General features: G+C 47.8%; 1 protein-coding gene and 1 pseudogene across 22 annotated transcripts in view; both read right to left on the minus strand.

Annotated features, from left to right (window-relative positions):
• Nucleotides 1-18,961, minus strand: part of LOC115123122 (protocadherin gamma-C5-like) — a 216,303-nt gene that overhangs the window by 42,212 nt on the left and 155,130 nt on the right. For 3 of the 22 annotated variants that reach the window (XM_065018558.1, XM_065018557.1, XM_065018551.1), the window contains exon 1: nt 8,705-11,392. The exons of 17 other annotated variants lie outside the window; for them this stretch is intronic. In XM_065018558.1, coding sequence (XP_064874630.1) covers nt 8,705-11,164 — 2,460 coding nt within the window. In that variant the 5' untranslated portion in view covers nt 11,165-11,392. Of the gene's footprint in view, nt 1-8,704; nt 11,393-12,751; nt 15,455-18,961 lie in introns of those variants that run through there. 2 more of the 22 variants (XM_065018552.1, XM_065018562.1) reach the window with 2 other exon arrangements.
• Nucleotides 16,390-18,857, minus strand: LOC115126281 (protocadherin gamma-C5-like; annotated as a pseudogene).

The raw sequence follows: 18,961 nt of genomic DNA on the forward strand, positions 1-18,961 counted from the left end.
GCTGCTGTGTAACTCACCAGAGAAACGGCTGCTGTGTAACCCACCAGAGAAATGTAAGCAGTATAACTCACCAGAGAATCACCTGCTGTGTAACTGACCAGAGAAACAGCTGCTGTGTAACCCACCACTGAAACAGCTGCTGTGTAACCCACCAGAGAAACAGCTGCTGTGTAACCCAGCAGAGAAACAACTGCTGTGTAACCCACCAGAGAAACAGCTGCTGTGTAACCCACCAGAGAAACATAGGCCATGCAACCCACCAGAGAAACAGCTGCTTTTTAACCCACCAGAGAAACGTAAGCTGTGTAACCCACCAGAGAGACAGCTGCTGTGTAACTCACCAGAGAAATGTAAGCAGTGTAACTCACCAGAGAAACACCTGCTGTGTAACCCACAGCGGAAACAGCTGCTGTGTAACCCAGCAGAGAAACAGCTGCTGTGTAACCCAGCAGAGAAACAGCTGCTGTGTAACCCAGCAGAGAAACAGCTGCTGTGTAACCCAGCAGAGAAACAGCTGCTGTGTAACCCACCAGAGAAACAGCTGCTGTGTAACCCACCAGAGAAACATAAGCTATGTAACTCACCAGAGAAACATAAGCTGTGTAACCCACCAGAGAAACAGCTGCTGTGTAACCCACCAGAGAAACATAAGCTGTGTAACTCACCAGAGAAACATAAGCTGTGTAACCCACCAGAGAAACAGCTGCTGTGTAACCCACCAGAGAAACATAAGCTATGTAACCCACCAGAGAAACAGCTGCTGTGTAACTCACCAGAGAAACGTAGGCTGTGTAACCCACCAGAGAAACAGCTGCTGTGTAACCCACCAGAGAAACAGCTGCTGTGTAACCCACCACAGAAACAGCTGCTGTGTAACTCACCAGAAAAACAGCTGCTGTGTAACCCACCAGAGAAACAGCTGCTGTGTAACCCACCAGAGAAACAGCTGCTGTGTAACCCACCAGAGAAACAACTGCTGTGTAACCCACCAGAGAAACAGCTGCTGTGTAACCCAGCAGAGAAACAACTGCTGTGTAACCCACCAGAGAAACATAGGCTGTGTAACCCACCAGAGAGACAGCTGCTGTGTAACTCACCAGAGAAATGTAAGCAGTGTAACTCACCAGAGAAACACCTGCTGTGTAACTCAGAGAAACGGCTGCTGTGTAACCCACAGCGGAAACAGCTGCTGTGTAACCCAGCAGAGAAACAGCTGCTGTGTAACCCAGCAGAGAAACAGCTGCTGTGTAACCCACCAGAGAAACAGCTGCTGTGTAACCCACCAGAGAAACAGCTGCTGTGTAACCCACCAGAGAAACAGCTGCTATGTAATCCACCAGAGAAACAGCTGCTGTGTAACCCACCAGAGAAACATAAGCTATGTAACTCCCCAGAGAAACATAAGCTGTGTAACCCACCAGAGAAACATAAGCTGTGTAACCCACCAGAGAAACATAAGCTGTGTAACCCACCAGAGAAACGTAAACTGTGTAACCCACCAGAGAAACGTAAGCTGTGTAACCCACCAGAGAAACATAAGCTATGTAACCACCAGAGAAACAGCTGCTGTGTAACTCAGAGAAACAGCTGCTGTGTAACCCACCAGAGAAATGTCAGCTGTGTAACTCACCTGAGAAAAGTAGGCTGTGTAACCCAACAGAGAAACAGCTGTTGTGTAACTCACCAGAGAAACGTAGGCTGTGTAACCCACCAGAGAAACAGCTGCTGTGTAACCCACCAGAGAAACAGCTGCTTTGTAACCCACCAGAGAAACAGCTGCTGTGTAACCCACCAGAGAAACAACTGCTGTGTAACCCAGCAGAGAAACAGCTGCTGTGTAACCCACCAGAGAAACAGCTGCTGTGTAACCCACCAGAGAAACATAGGCCATGCAACGCACCAGAGAAACAGCTGCTGTGTAACCCACCAGACAAACGTAAGCTGTGTAACCCACCAGAGAAACATAGGCTGTGTAACCCACCAGAGAAACAGCTGCTGTGTAACTCACCAGAGAAATGTGAGTGTAACTCACCAGAGAATCACCTGCTGTGTAACTCACCAGAGAAACAGCTGCTGTGTAACCCACCAGAGAAACAGCTGCTGTGTAACTCACTAGAAAAACAGCTGCTGTGTAACCCACCAGAGAAACAGCTGCTGTGTAACCCACCAGAGAAACAGCTGCTGTGTAACTCACCAGAGAAATGTAAGCAGTGTAACTCACCAGAGAAACACCTGCTGTGTAACTCAGAGAAACGGCTGCTGTGTAACCCACAGCGGAAACAGCTGCTGTGTAACCCAGCAGAGAAACAGCTGCTGTGTAACCCAGCAGAGAAACAGCTGCTGTGTAACCCAGCAGAGAGACAGCTGCTGTGTAACCCATAAGAGAAACATAAGCTATGTAACCCACCAGAGAAACAGCTGCTGTGTAACCCACCAGAGAAACATAAGCTGTGTAACCCACCAGAGAAACAGCTGTTGTGTAACTCACCAGAGAAACGTAGGCTGTGTAACCCACCAGAGAAACAGCTGCTGTGTAACCCACCAGAGAAACAGCTGCTGTGTAACCCACCAGAGAAACAGCTGCTGTGTAACCCACCAGAGAAACATAAGCTATGTAACCCACCAGAGAAACAGCTGTTGTGTAACTCACCAGAGAAACGTAGGCTGTGTAACCCACCAGAGAAACAGCTGCTGTGTAACCCACCAGAGAAACAGCTGCTGTGTAACCCACCAGAGAAACAGCTGCTTTGTAACCCACCAGAGAAACAGCTGCTGTGTAACCCAGCAGAGAAACAGCTGCTGTGTAACCCAGCAGAGAAACAACTGGTGTGTAACCCACCAGAGAAACAGCTGCTGTGTAACCCACCAGAGAAACATAGGCCATGCAACGCACCAGAGAAACAGCTGCTGTGTAACCCACCAGACAAACGTAAGCTGTGTAACCCACCAGAGAAACATAGGCTGTGTAACCCACCAGAGAAACAGCTGCTGTGTAACTCACCAGAGAAATGTAAGGAGTGTAACTCACCAGAGAATCACCTGCTGTGTAACTCACCAGAGAAACAGCTGCTGTGTAACCCACCAGAGAAACAGCTGGAGTGTAACTCACCAGAGAAACGGCTGCTGTGTAACTCACCAGAGAAACGGCTGCTGTGTAACCCACCAGAGAAATGTAAGCAGTATAACTCACCAGAGAGTCACCTGCTGTGTAACTCACCAGAGAAACAGCTGCTGTGTAACCCACCAGAGAAACAGCTGCTGTGTAACCCACCAGAGAAACAGCTGCTGTGTAACCCACCAGAGAAACAGCTGCTGTGTAACCCACCAGAGAAACAGCTGCTGTGTAACTCACCAGAAAAACAGCTGCTGTGTAACCCACCACAGAAACAGCTGCTGTGTAACCCACCAGAGAAACATAGGCCATGCAACCCACCAGAGAAACAGCTGCTTTGTAACCCACCAGAGAAACGTAAGCTGTGTAACCCACCAGAGAAACATAGGCTGTGTAACCCACCAGAGAGACAGCTGCTGTGTAACTCACCAGAGAAATGTAAGCAGTGTAACTCACCAGAGAAACAGCTGCTGTGTAACCCACCAGAGAAACAGCTGCTGTGTAACCCACCAGAGAAACAGCTGCTGTGTAACCCACCAGAGAAACAGCTGCTGTGTAACCCACCAGAGAAACAGCTGCTGTGTAACTCACCAGAAAAACAGCTGCTGTGTAACCCACCAGAGAAACAGCTGCTGTGTAACTCACCAGAGAAACATAGGCCATGCAACCCACCAGAGAAACAGCTGCTGTGTAACCCAGCAGAGAAACAGCTGCTGTGTAACCCAGCAGAGAAACAGCTGCTGTGTAACCCAGCAGAGAGACAGCTGCTGTGTAACCCACAAGAGAAACATAAGCTGTGTAACCCACAAGAGAAACATAAGCTATGTAACCCACCAGAGAAACAGCTGCTGTGTAACCCACCAGAGAAACATAAGCTATGTAACTCACCAGAGAAACAGCTGCTGTGTAACCCACCAGAGAAACATAAGCTATGTAACTCCCCAGAGAAACATAAGCTGTGTAACTCACCAGAGAAACATAAGCTGTGTAACCCACCAGAGAAACAGCTGCTGTGTAACCCCCCAGAGAAACATAAGCTATGTAACCCACCAGAGAAACAGCTGCTGTGTAACCCACCAGAGAAACAGCTGCTGTGTAACCCACCAGAGAAACAACTGCTGTGTAACCCACCAGAGAAACAGCTGCTGTGTAACCCACCAGAGAAACAGCTGCTGTGTAACCCACCAGAGAAACAACTGCTGTGTAACCCACCAGAGAAACAGCTGCTGTGTAACCCAGCAGAGAAACAACTGCTGTGTAACCCACCAGAGAAACAGCTGCTGTGTAACCCACCAGAGAAACATAGGCCATGCAACCCACCAGAGAAACAGCTGCTTTGTAACCCACCAGAGAAACGTAAGCTGTGTAACCCACCAGAGAAACATAGGCTGTGTAACCCACCAGAGAGACAGCTGCTGTGTAACGCACCAGAGAAATGTAAGCAGTGTAACTCACCAGAGAAACACCTGCTGTGTAACTCAGAGAAACGGCTGCTGTGTAACCCACAGCGGAAACAGCTGCTGTGTAACCCAGCAGAGAAACAGCTGCTGTGTAACCCAGCAGAGAGACAGCTGCTGTGTAACCCACAAGAGAAACATAAGCTATGTAACTCACCAGAGAAACATAAGCTGTGTAACCCACCAGAGAAACAGCTGCTGTGTAACCCACCAGAGAAACATAAGCTGTGTAACTCACCAGAGAAACAAGCTGTGTAACCCACCAGAGAAACAGCTGCTGTGTAACCCACCAGAGAAACATAAGCTATGTAACCCACCAGAGAAACAGCTGCTGTGTAACTCACCAGAGAAACATAGGCTGTGTAACCCACCAGAGAAACAGCTGCTGTGTAACCCACCAGAGAAACAGCTGCTGTGTAACCCAGCAGAGAAACAACTGCTGTGTAACCCACCAGAGAAACATAAGCTATGTAACTCACCAGAGAAACATAAGCTGTGTAACCCACCAGAGAAACATAAGCTGTGTAACCCACCAGAGAAACATAAGCTGTGTAACCCACCAGAGAAACGTAAACTGTGTAACCCACCAGAGAAACGTAAGCTGTGTAACCCACCAGAGAAACGTAAGCTATGTAACCCACCAGTGAAACGTAAGCTGTGTAACCCACCAGAGAAACGTAAGCTGTGTAACCCACCAGAGAAACGTAAGCTGTGTAACTCACCAGAGAAACGTCAGTTGTGTAACTCACCAGAGAAACACCTGCTGTGTAACTGACCAGAGAAACACCTGCTGTGTAACTCAGAGAAACGGCTGCTGTGTAACTCACCAGAGAAATGTAGGCTGTGTAACCCACCAGAGAGACAGCTGCTGTGTAACCCACAAGAGAAACATAAGCTGTGTAACCCACAAGAGAAACATAAGCTATGTAACCCACCAGAGAAACAGCTGTTGTGTAACACACCAGAGAAACGTAAGCTGTGTAACCCACCAGAGAAACATAAGCTATGTAACCCACCAGAGAAACATAAGCTGTGTAACCCACCAGAGAAACAGCTGCTGTGTAACCCACCAGAGAAACATAAGCTGTGTAACCCACCAGAGAAACAGCTGCTATGTAACCCACCAGAGAAACAGCTACTGTGTAACCCACTAGAGAAACAGCTACCGTGTAACCCACCAGAGAAACGTAAGCTGTGTAACCCACCAGAGAAACGTAGGCTGTGTAACCCACCAGAGAAACAGCTGTGGTGTAACCCACCAGAGAAACAGCTGCTGTGTAACCCAGCAGAGAAACAACTGCTGTGTAACCCACCAGAGCAACAGCTGCTGTGTAACCCAGCAGAGAGACAGCTGCTGTGTAACCCACAAGAGAAACATAAGCTGTGTAACCCACAAGAGAAACATAAGCTATGTAACCCACCAGAGAAACAGCTGCTGTGTAACCCACCAGAGAAACGTAAGCTGTGTAACCCACCAGAGAAACGTAAGCTATGTAACCCACCAGAGAAACAGCTGCTGTGTAACTCACCAGAGAAACAGCTGCTGTGTAACCCACCAGAGAAACAGCTGCTGTGTAACCCACCAGAGAAACAGCTGCTGTGTAACCCACCAGAGAAACAGCTGCTGTGTAACCCACCAGAGAAACGTAGGCTGTGTAACCCACCAGAGAAACAGCTGCTGTGTAACTCACCAGAGAAACGTAGGCTGTGTAACCCACCAGAGAAACAGCTGCTGTGTAACCCACCAGAGAAACAGCTGCTGTGTAACTCACCAGAGAAACGGCTGCTGTGTAACCCACCAGAGAAACAGCTGCTGTGTAACTCACCAGAGAAACAGCTGCTGTGTAACCCACCAGAGAAACAGCTGCTGTGTAACCCACCAGAGAAACAGCTGCTGTGTAACCCACCAGAGAAACAGCTGCTGTGTAACCCACCAGAGAAACGTAGGCTGTGTAACCCACCAGAGAAACAGCTGCTGTGTAACTCACCAGAGAAACGTAGGCTGTGTAACCCACCAGAGAAACGTAGGCTGTGTAACCCACCAGAGAAACAGCTGCTGTGTAACTCACCAGAGAAACGAAGGCTGTGTAACCCACCAGAGAAACAGCTGCTGTGTAACCCACCAGAGAAACAGCTGCTGTGTAACCCACCAGAGAAACAGCTGCTGTGTAACTCACCAGAGAAACATAAGCTGTGTAACCCACCAGAGAAACAGCTGCTGTGTAACCCACCAGAGAAACAGCTGTTGTGTAACCCACCAGAGAAACATAAGCTGTGTAACTCACCAGAGAAACATAAGCTGTGTAACCCACCAGAGAAACAGCTGCTGTGTAACCCACCAGAGAAACAGCTGCTGTGTAACCCACCAGAGAAACGTAAGCTGTGTAACCCACCAGAGAAACAGCTACTGTGTAACCCACCAGAGAAACGTAAACTGTGTAACCCACCAGAGAAACGTAAGCTGGGTAACCCACCAGAGAAACGTAAGCTGTGTAACCCACCTGAGAAATATAAAAACTAAAACTAAAACTAAACCACAACACCACCCACTGACCTCTTTCTGTGGGGACTTTACTAAAACTATAATCACTGGTTAGGCTAAATTAAAAAAGGATTAAAAAAATGTAAATTTGGGAAAGAGGCCACAGTCTCTACACATGAATCATCAAAACTAGAGCACAGGCAGCCATCTTGGAAACCCAGCGATACATAGTGAGTCAGGAACAGAGAGGAGTCCTCTGTATACTGTATGTGGACAGATTTAACGGAATATACCTTTCCATCCACACCCCGAGAACAGAGTGGAATGGTATTCTTAACAAGTGCTCTGGGAATGAGGTTTGGGAATGTTTGGCCAGAGCTGCTGCGACAGGCATACCGACGTCCACACAGGGCGAAGCCATGGCTGTCTTGGTGTCAGAGGCATGGAACCAATCAAGGTTCAGAGGACAACAGGAAGTGAGAGGTCGAGCGCTGACTCTGGAATTCCTGTTTTTCAGCTTCTGCTTTACTCTTTGACTGATTCACCCCCTCTTCTCCCTTTCCTTCCCTCTGTTCCATCCTCCCCCTCTCCCTCACACCCCTCCTTTCTCCTCCCCCTCACACCCCTCCTTTCTCCTCCCCCTCTCCCTCACACCCTCCTTTCTCCTCCCCTCTCCCTCACACCCCTCCTTTCTCCTCCCCCTCTCCCTCACGCCCTCCTTTCTCCTCCCCCTCTCCCTCACGCACCTCCTTTCTCCTCCCCCTCTCCCTCACACCCCTCCTTTCTCCTCCCCCTCTCCCTCACGCCCCTCCTTTCTCCTCCCCCTCTCCCTCACACCCCTCCTTTCTCCTCCCCTCTCCCTCACGCCCCTCCTTTCTCCCCCCTCTCCCTCACGCCCCTCCTTTCTCCCCCCCTCTCCCTCACACCCCTCCTTTCTCCTCGCCCTCTCCCTCACGCCCCTCTCTCTTCCGCTCTCGGTCATCCTGTTCCCTTCCACTTCCTATCTTACTATTCCGTTACTCTATTTCCATCTGTCGTTACTCTCCTCCTCTCTACTCTAAACCTTCCCCTCTATCTCGCTCCAATCTCTGCCTTCCAATCCATCCATTCCCTCTCTCCATCCAATCCCTGCCCTCCAATCCATCCATTCCCTCTCTCCCTCATTCTCTCATAGCACAGTGCTTCACTGCTGATCTTGTTTAGTAATTGGAAGTCAGAAAGAGAGGTAGACTGCATTTCCTAGTCTTGGGTCAGATGAAATATTAAATCTCTCCTCTTCTCCTCCATCTCCTCCTCTAGCTGGATGACACAGTAAGGAAAGCCCCACGTCCTAAGGAGAAGGATGAGGCTCAACAACACTAGTCTTTAGGAGAAATACTGCATTGTTACGTGACTTAGTCAATCTAGGTGAGCAGGCTCAAGACTGGATGTTAAAAATAGTATTAGAACCATGAGTTGAATTCTCCTTTCAATATGATAAGCTAACTCAACAAAGACAACCATCTTTGGATAAAACCTTCACCGCCACTGGTTATAACCTAGTCCTTATAGACCTCAAATGACATTGAACAAGTGATTTTTCAGAAACACCTGTGATATGGCTAATAGAGTTATCTCACCAATACCCTGCCTTCTGCCCCCTGGTACCCTCACCTCATTGGCTGAGTTCATTAGGTGCTTCCTGTTGAGCGTCATACTGAGTGTGTTGTTATGGCTCATCATGGGTGTTTTAACAAACATAAAGTCACTGCGGCTGGAGGTGGTGGAGTAGCAGGGTCTGTAGGTCCGTGTTCCTGGGGGGTCTTGAGCCCCTCCCACCACCTCCATGTAACGGATGGGTCCGTCTGTGTTGAGCTGCAGGTGGAGGTCCTTGTGGGGCCTCTGATGGTAGGCCCTGCTGGGCCGGTAATGGCTGTAGCAGCAGCCTGTCCCTCCATGGTCGCTGCGGTGGCGGAGGCATCGGACCATGATGATGAAGAAGGTGAGGAAGGACATGGCCGAGACGCAGGCCAGTGAGATGATGAGGTACAGGGTGATGTCAGACATCCCAGTCCGCCGCATCCCTGACGTCTTCCGGTTGTCCATGGCGGCGTCACTGGCGCCCTTCTCCTCCACTGTTACCGTAATGGCCACAGTGGTGGAGAGAGTAGGTTCGCCGTTGTCCTGGACGACCACAGTGATGTCATAGGCAGAGCCACCCTCCTCCTCGGCTAGCTTGCGAGTGGTGCGGAGCTCGCCGGTGTGCGGGGTGATGAGGAACAGAGCAGCGTGAGGCCCGGGGGCGATGGAGTAGAACAACCAGGCGTTATGACCGCTATCGGGATCCACCCCAACCAGCTTATTAATGAGATGCCCTGGCCCAGCCGACAGCGGTACACTGAGCTGCAGCCCCGTATCCTGGGGGAAGGGGGGGTACACGATGAGGGGCGCATTGTCGTTAAGATCTACTACGAACACATGCACGGTGACGTTGGTGGTCCGAGGTGGCGCCCCGGCGTCTCGAGCCTGTACCTCAATGCGGAAGGCGCTGAGGGTTTCATGGTCCAGGGAGTGCATGCTATAGATGTGGCCAGTCTCTGGGTTGATGTAGACATAGGAGGAGATGTGTGAGCCCTGGACCATGCTGGGCAGGATGGAAAAGGAGACGCGGGCATTTTCCCCTATGTCCGGGTCAGAGGCCACCACCATGGCGATTGGTGTGCTGGGGGCGTTGTTCTCGGGGACGTCCACTGAGTAAGAGGCCTGGGAGAACGACGGAGCGTTGTCATTCACGTCTGACAGCTTGACCACGAAGGTTGTACATGACGACAGGGGAGGGGATCCAGCGTCGGTCGCCATGATGACCACAGTGTAATCAGCCATGGTCTCTCTGTCCAGGTTGCCGTCGGTGATGAGGTTGTAGTGCTCTCCAAAGGCGGAGTTGAGTTTGAAGGGCAGGTCAGACTGGACCTTTAATGTTACCTTGCCGTTCTTACCAGAGTCCAGGTCCCTTGCGCTGATGAGGGCGATAACTGTGCCCAGTGCTGCGTCCTCCTGGATAGGACTGGTCAGGGACGTCAACATCACCTCCGGAGAGTTATCATTCACGTCAGTGACTTCAACTTTGATGTTACAGGATGCTTCCATGGCGGGGGTTCCCCCATCCCTGGCCAGCACAGTGACGTAATACTCATTCGCTGTCTCGTAATCCACGTGACCATTCACACGGACCTCACCGGTTTTCGAATCCACGCTGAATAGCTTGAGCACCCGGTCCGGCGTGTATTTACTAAACAGGAAGGAGATCTCCCCGTTCTGAGCATAATCCGCATCGGTTGCGTTGAGTTTCGTTACTAAAGTGCCCTTTTCAACATTCTCCAACACGCTAACTTTTTTAATCGACATGTCAAAGACGGGCGCGTTGTCATTGACGTCCAGAATTGTAATGAGTAGAAGAGTGGAGCCAGACTTCTCTGGCTGTCCCCCGTCTAGGGCAGTAAGCAACAGGCGAAACGAGGCCTGCGTCTCCCTATCCAAAGCCTTCACTAAAACTAACTCCGGGAACTTATCCCCGTCACTTTTCGTTTCCACATTCAAAACAAAGCGGTCGTTGGATGCGAGGTGATACGTACGCAGAGAGTTGATACCCACATCTGGATCGTGCGCACTCTCCAGTCGGAACCGGGTTCCAGGCGCAGCCGCCTCTGATATCTCCAAGGAAATATTATTAGTGGAAAACTGCGGCGCATTGTCATTCACATCCACAATATCCACAAGAACACGATGTATTGCTAAAGGGTCTTCGAGTACAATCTCAACATGCAGTGAACATGTTACACTTAATTCGCACATGTGTTCCCTGTCAATTGTCTGTCTAATAATAAAATCCCCAGTCGCCTGGTTCACCTCGAAGTACTGCGCGTTAGATTCCGAGACCACCCGCAATTTTCTCTGAATTATCATTTGAACCGTGAGACCCAAATCTTTAACGATATTCCCGACCACAGCCCCCGGACTGAGCTCTTCTGACACCGAGTAACTAAGCTGGGCGGTCGCGCCCATGAGGCAAGCCAGGGAAAACCATAGCCTCAGTACGGGCCACCCTCCGCAGTGCTTCCTCTGTCTGGATTCCATTATCAGAGGGATCCGGGGGATGTAAAAGTTAAAAGTTCCTCTTTACCTTAACTAATCCATGGTTTCGTGAAAACAACGGTACCAGGCTGTTGGTAAACACTTCCGCTTAAGAAAAAGTGCGGTGGGAAGTTTATAAGTAATCATGACGCCCTTATTCTATATGTAAAATAAAGAGTAAAGGTAAAACTGCTTGAAGGCTCGGCTAAAACTCTCCCCAGTCTGCCTCCTCTGCTCCGCTCCTCTTAGGGCGGGGACACAAAGACCCGTTTCCTATTGGCCGAGCACCCGGGACTTGCTCCCCATACAGAAAGAACTCTTTCACAAAGCCGAGAGAGTGAAAACGTTTTAGAGGCACTTCTTTTGCACTAACAACCAAGTTACCGACACGTTACAGGCGAAATCCATTATTGTTTTAAGCAAAACAACTCTGAATGCACAACAGAAAGGCAAAGGGAAGCGTAAAAGCAAATGATTGAGTTTGTTTTTTAAAAGAAAGTGACTTATATGCCTTTTCCAAAGACATGCTGCACAGACCGAAACAAAAAGGCTGGGTATGAACCACGACTGTAAGTATGAACTTGTTGTTATGTTTTGTCAACGAAAGGAACTTATTCCACTGAATATAGGCAACGTTAAAAGGGAAGTGATGAACTGATGGTCAAATTGCAATGGTAGATTTAGCCGCAAGGTGGCATGTTTCCATTTCAGAAGTGTTGATAACGCTTGAATCATACACCATTATGTGACCTAGACTCGTCTTGGCAAGGAGGCAGAAATGTCATTGATGACAAATACAACGAGCATTTGCCTACTTACAACAGCTGTGTTGTTAACAGGCCTACTACAACAGTTAATAAATGGCATATGCACGTATTTACATTTACATTTGAGTAATTTAGCAGACGCCTTTATCCAGAGGGATTTACAGTTAGATGACAAAAGTCACTTATCGTTTGATCCGGTGAAAATTAGTAGGCCTACGGTACTGACAAAATACTTGAATGAGAAATTACAGTGCTATGATATAGGCCTAAAGCAATCCATATAATTCACTGGTATGCTAAATGAGGTAATCAACGAAAAAGGGTATAATAACTATTAACACAATTTGTCCGGTGTAAATTCATATTTTGAAAAATCATAATTGTCTTCATTTTCGTTATGAAGAAAATATTTTTACATGAAACCACAAGCCTACATTTTTTATGTAGTTGATAAGTGTTTACAATGAATTATTTTTCTGAACTACTCTACAACCATATATGACATGCAGGTTAAGATATCATCCATTCTCATAGGCTACAAACGTTGAGGTGAATATACCGGTAAGCATGATTTGGCGCTAATACTATATAATATTAGGCCGACATTGTTATATCATAAAGTGCACCCTGGACAATTAAACGTCATAATACAGTTCATCATACACTCTCAGGGTGTAATGTCATAACTGATGGTGGATCTTCACATACGGATTATGACATCATAGGCTACATGAAAAATTAACTCTGAATTCTCATGATAGGACGTCATAAAGCACTAGAGTCAGGAATATTATTCGTCGCAATGCTGTTGTTTACTGCTCACCTGCTGGCTCTCAAAGGTCCAGGCGCTGTCGGGTAAAGACGCGTCTAGAACGTTGATCATCTCCTTAAAGTCAGTGGTGCTGCTGGGCTTAACGAAGGTGAAATCACTGAACTCTGACATGGGAGAGAGACAGGACCTGAAGGACTGACTCTGAGACAACATGTCCCCTCCCAGGACCTCTACGTACTTAATAGGCCCGTCAGTGTTGAGCTGGATCTGCAGGTTTCTATTGGGGTTATTGTAGCCATCCAAATCGTCCAGTCTCATGCAGCAACTACCGCTGCTCCTGCTGTTTCTAACGCACTTGACCGCTAACATGACAAAAGTCACCAGAGACAGCATGGACACCGAAGCCAGAGAGAGGATCAAATACAGGGTGATTCTCCCACTTTTCTTGCCGGGCTCTGGCGCTTTCTGCCGGAGGTCCAAGATGGGTTCTTGGAGCCCGTCCTCTACCAGTATGGCCACTGTGACCGTGGAAGACTGTACCGGTTCCCCGTCGTCCTTTATCTCTATAAGCAGCCTCTGAGAGGAGTCGTCCTGCTCGGACACAGCGCGTTTAGTCCTTACTTCCCCTGTGTAAAGATTGACATTGAACAGAGACGCATCTGTGGCCTCCGTCAGTTTATACGAGATCCAGGCGTTATGACCCGAGTCTGCGTCCACGGCCGTTACCTTAGTAACCAGGTGGCCTGCTTTACAAGAGCGGGGCATCTTCTGGTGAGAGAGCGAGCCCAGGGCAGCGGAGGGGTAAATAACAGCGGGGGCATTGTCGTTCTGGTCCAGGATAAAAACATGGACAGTGGCGTTGCTGCTCAGAGACCGAGAGCCGTGGTCCTTTGCCTGCACCAGAATCTGAAACACCTTCAGTGTCTCATAGTCAAACGAGTGCATGCTGTAGATGCTGCCGTTATCAGAGTTCATATACACATAGGAGGAGACAGACACGCCCTGCACTTTGGTGTCCAGGATACAGTAGGAGATCTTGGCATTATCCCCGAAATCCAGGTCAGATGCAGATACTGAGGAGAGCATGGAGCCTGGTAGTCCATTCTCTTTTAAATAGACATCATAGGAGGACTGAGTGAATTTAGGGGAGTTGTCGTTGACATCAATGATACTGACAGGTATAGTTTTCTTGGTAGTCAGTGGAGGGGAGCCCGAATCTGTGGCTGTTATCTCAATGTTATACTCTGAGAAGCTCTCTCGGTCTAAAACACCACTGGTGACCAATGCGTAATTATTAGAAAATGACGGTTTCAGTTTGAAAGGATAGTCTCGCGGGAGCTCTAACGTTACGTTGCCGTTATTCCCGGAGTCTAGGTCCCGGGCACTGATCAAAGCCACTACTGTGCCACTGGGTGCGTCTTCGCGCACAGGGCTCGGTTTAGAGGTGAGGACGATTTCAGGAGAGTTGTCATTAACGTCTACGACTTCTACCTGCACACTACAATGTCCCTCCATTTTAGGGGTGCCTTTGTCTTTCGCGCTGATGTCAATTTCAAAATTTACAGCACTTTCGAAATCTAATTCCCCCTTTAAAAATAATTTCCCGGTCACAGGATCAATCTCAAATACAGACAGCACGGAATCAGGTGTATGCACACCGAACGAATAATCTACCTCCCCATTTTGGCCCTCGTCGATGTCTGTCGCTTTAGGTTGTAGTATTAGAGTACCCTTCGCGCTACTTTCACTTACATAAACTTTATACACAGTTTTTTCAAAAACGGGAATATTGTCATTATTATCAAGTACTGTAATTGTTATTTGTGCCGTTCCGGATCTTATGGGATTACCCCCATCAAGCGCTGTCAATAATAGCTGATGGAAAACCTTTTTCTCTCTGTCCAGAGGTTTTGCCAAAACCAGTTCTGGCACTTTTCTTCCACCAGTGATTTCTTTTAATTTTAAAGTAAAACATTCGTCTTTACTAAGAGTATATGATTTTAGAGAATTACTTCCAACATCTGGGTCTTGTGCGCTTTCTAATGGAAAACGTACACCTGCTGCAGTAGATTCAGCTATCTCTAATGTATGTTGTTTTGAAGGAAAACTAGGGGAGTTGTCATTCATATCTTGTATTTCTACCTCAACACGATATAGTTGTAACGGGTTCTCAATAACAACCTGCAGAGGTAGAACGCAGCTGGCGCTTTGTCCGCATAAAGTCTCTCTGTCTATTCTCTCATTGACGACCAGCTCGCCCTTCCCCGCATCCACACTGAAATACTGCTTACCAGCCTCAGAGGCGACACGCAGTTTACGGTCAAAAATCTCAGATAGTCCCAAACCCAGATCTTTGGCTAGATTTCCCACCACAGAGCCCTGTTTCAGTTCCTCCGGGATGGTGTAGCGAGTCTGCCCGTCTATTGTACTCCACAAGAGAAAGAAATGATGCCACCAAAGAGCCAGCCATCTCCAGTCTCGGTATCCCATTCTCTTTGTCATTCCTGATCCGTTACAGCACAATTCCTAATTAAATACTGTCCAGAACAAAGAGTGTCATATCAAAACATCTCCAGAATGTATATTCCATTCAGCAATTTTCCCATAAATGTTTTATCACGACATGGACGTTGTGTTTGGAGTATGTAGTCTTTACGTGCATGGAAGCGCATCCCTCTCTCTCCTCCAGCTCGAAGTATTGTACGGGTTACGTTGCTGAGGCTGGGGGAGGGGGTAGATCTCTTTGGACAGTTCTGCACACTATTGGTGCACAGCGTACATCTCTAACACCCAATGAGGGGCCACCAGTACAGACCTCTTAAAGCCACAGCAGTCACACTACCCACGCGCTCTAACACCCACTGACAGCACACAGAGAGAGTCCCATTAGCCCCTGCAATAATATACTGTTCATGTTGATGTACAACATCCTATGGGCAGCCAAGAGGTAAGCCTATGACTCAGAATGTGTAAAGGTGTAAACCAGGATGGAAAATAAAATACCCTATTGCTCACAGACTTCATCCCAAACAGTCATTCTATAAAGAGCCCAAGTGGAAGGAAACACCTTTTTTTTTTACTACTAAGTTCATATAAACTATCAAATGAGCTGCAATCGATCATAAAAATACCAGCAATTGTACAATTTAAAAATGTTCAACAACTGTAAATGTATTTCTCTGTTAGACTGCCATGAGCCCACAGAACCGCACCGTTGATTCCGAGGTGGTGTTAATCAGGGTCACAACAGAACTACCACCATGTTTAACACCCACAGAAACATTATCACTCAGAGTCACTGATGATTATGACCAGGGGATTCCTGTGGTTTTCTAATCATCCATTGAAGATGGCTGCCTACGTCAGCAGTTCAATTAAGAGAAACCGGCTGATAATATTTTTTACATAATTGTATTATGAAAAACTGAAACCATGATTTCGATTCATATTATTGTAAGGTTCCGTGGCAGAGTTTTTCACTGCACCTACTTCCTCTAATACATGACCAATACTGAGCATAAACTATGCGCTAGCCACACAACATTCTTATTCTATCTAAACAACCACCCCAAACAACAAGCTATGATTTATGGAATGAAAGACACCAGTGGAGGTTACGTATTCTTCTAATGGTGATTAATGACGTCACTAAACAGTCTACATTCGAATATCATAACCATCACAATCGACTACAGTTCACTGCTCACCTGCTGGCTCTCAAAGGTCCAGGCGCTGTCGGGTAAAGACGCGTCTAGAACGTTGATCATCTCCTTAAAGTCAGTGGTGCTGCTGGGCTTAACGAAGGTGAAATCACTGAACTCTGACATGGGAGAGAGACAGGACCTGAAGGACTGACTCTGAGACAACATGTCCCCTCCCAGGACCTCTACGTACTTAATAGGCCCGTCAGTGTTGAGCTGGATCTGCAGGTTTCTATTGGGGTTATTGTAGCCGTCCAAATCGTCCAGTCTCATGCAGCAACTACCGCTGCTCCTGCTGTTTCTAACGCACTTGACCGCTAACATGACAAAAGTCACCAGAGACAGCATGGACACCGAGGCCAGAGAGAGGATCAAATACAGGGTGATTCTCCCGCTTTTCTTGCCGGGCTCTGGCGCTTTATGCCAGAGGTCCAAGATGGGTTCTTGGAGCCCGTCCTCTACCAGTATGGCCACTGTGACCGTGGAAGACTGTACCGGTTCCCCATCGTCCTTTATCTCTATAAGCAGCCTCTGAGAGGAGTCGTCCTGCTCGGACACAGCGCGTTTAGTCCTTACTTCCCCTGTGTAAAGATTGACATTGAACAGAGACGCATCTGTGGCCTCCGTCAGTTTATACGAGATCCAGGCGTTATGACCCGAGTCTGCGTCCACGGCCGTTACCTTAGTAACCAGGTGGCCTGCTTTAGAAGAGCGGGGCATCTTCTGGTGAGAGAGCGAGCCCAGGGCAGCGGAGGGGTAAATAACAGCGGGAGCATTGTCGTTCTGGTCCAGGATAAAAACATGGACAGTGGCGTTGCTGCTCAGAGACGGAGAGCCGTGGTCCTTTGCCTGCACCAGAATCTGAAACACCTTCAGTGTTTCATAGTCAAACGAGTGCATGCTGTAGATGCTGCCATTATCAGAGTTTATATACACATAGGAGGAGACAGTCACGCCCTGCACTTTGGTGTCCAGGATACAGTAGGAGATTTTGGCATTATCCCCGAAATCCAGGTCAGATGCAGATACTGAGGAGAGCATGGAGCCTGGTAGTCCATTCTCTTTTAAATAGACATCATAGGAGGACTGAGTGAATTTAGGGGAGTTGTCGTTGACATCAATGATACTGACAGGTATAGTTTTCTTGGTAGTCAGGGGAGGGGAGCCCGAATCAGTGGCTGTTATCTCAATATTATACTCTGAGAAGCTCTCTCGGTCTAAAACACCACTGGTGACCAGTGCGTAATTATTAGAAAATGACGGTTTCAGATTAAAAGGATAGTCTCGCGGGAGTTGTAACGTAACTTTACCGTTTTTCACGGAGTCTTGGTCTCGGGCACTGATCAAAGCCACTACTGTGCCACTTGGCGCATCTTCTCGCACCGGACTCGGTTGGGAGGTGAGGACGATTTCGGGAGCATTGTCGTTAAGGTCAACCACTTCCACCTGCACACTACAGTGTCCTTCCATCTCCGGGATACCTTTATCTTTAGCAGTGATATCAATTTCAAAGTTTGCAGCAGTTTCGTAATCTAATTTACCTTTCAAAAACATCTCTCCTGTTTCCGTATCAATATGAAATGTAGAAAGTACAGACTCTGGTGTGTGCTCACCAAATGTATATTTTACCTCACCATTTTGACCATCATCTTTATCCGTTGCCTTAAGTTTAACCATGAAAGCGCCTTTTGCGCTATTTTCGCTGATGGAAGCTTTATACACTGATTTTTCGAATACGGGGATATTATCATTTACATCAAGCACTGTGATTGTTATCTGCGACGTCCCGGATCTGACTGGACTCCCCCCATCTAGTGCTGTCAATAGTAGCTGATGGACAGCTTTTTTCTCTCTGTCAAGTGGTTTCTCTAAAACCAGTTCAGGGACTTTTCTTCCATTACGAAGCTCTTTTACTTTTAAACTAAAATATTCGTCTTTACTGATGGTATAGGATTTAAATGAGTTGCTTCCCACATCAGGGTCCTCTGCGCTCTCCAACGGAAAACGAACACCCGCTACAGTAGATTCTGCAATTTTTAAAGCCTGCTTCTTTGTGAGAAAAGTAGGGGAATTGTCATTTATGTCTCGTATGTCCACCTCAATTCGATGTAACTGTAACGGGTTCTCAATTACAACCTTTAGAGGTAAAATGCAGCTGGCTCTTTGTCCGCATAAAGTGTCTCTATCTATTCTCTCATTGACGACCAGCTCGCCCTTCCCCGCATCTACACTGAAGTACTGCTTACCAGCCTCAGAAGCGACACGCAGCTTACGGTCAAAAATCTCAGATAGTCCCAAACCCAGATCTTTGGCTAGATTTCCCTCACAGAGCCCTGTTTCAGTTCCTCCGGGATGGTGTAGCGAGTCTGCCCGTCTATTGTACTCCACAAGAGAAAGAAATGATGCCACCAAAGAGCCAGCCATCTCCAGTCTCGGTATCCCATTCTCTTTCTCATCCCTGATCTGTTATAACACAATTCACACTTAAATACTGTCCAGAACAAAGAGCTTCATATCAAATTATATCTCCAGAATGTATATTCCATTTAGCATCTTCCAT

The sequence above is a fragment of the Oncorhynchus nerka genome, linkage group LG5 (assembly GCF_034236695.1).
Source record: "Oncorhynchus nerka isolate Pitt River linkage group LG5, Oner_Uvic_2.0, whole genome shotgun sequence".
Taxonomy (NCBI): domain Eukaryota; kingdom Metazoa; phylum Chordata; class Actinopteri; order Salmoniformes; family Salmonidae; genus Oncorhynchus; species Oncorhynchus nerka.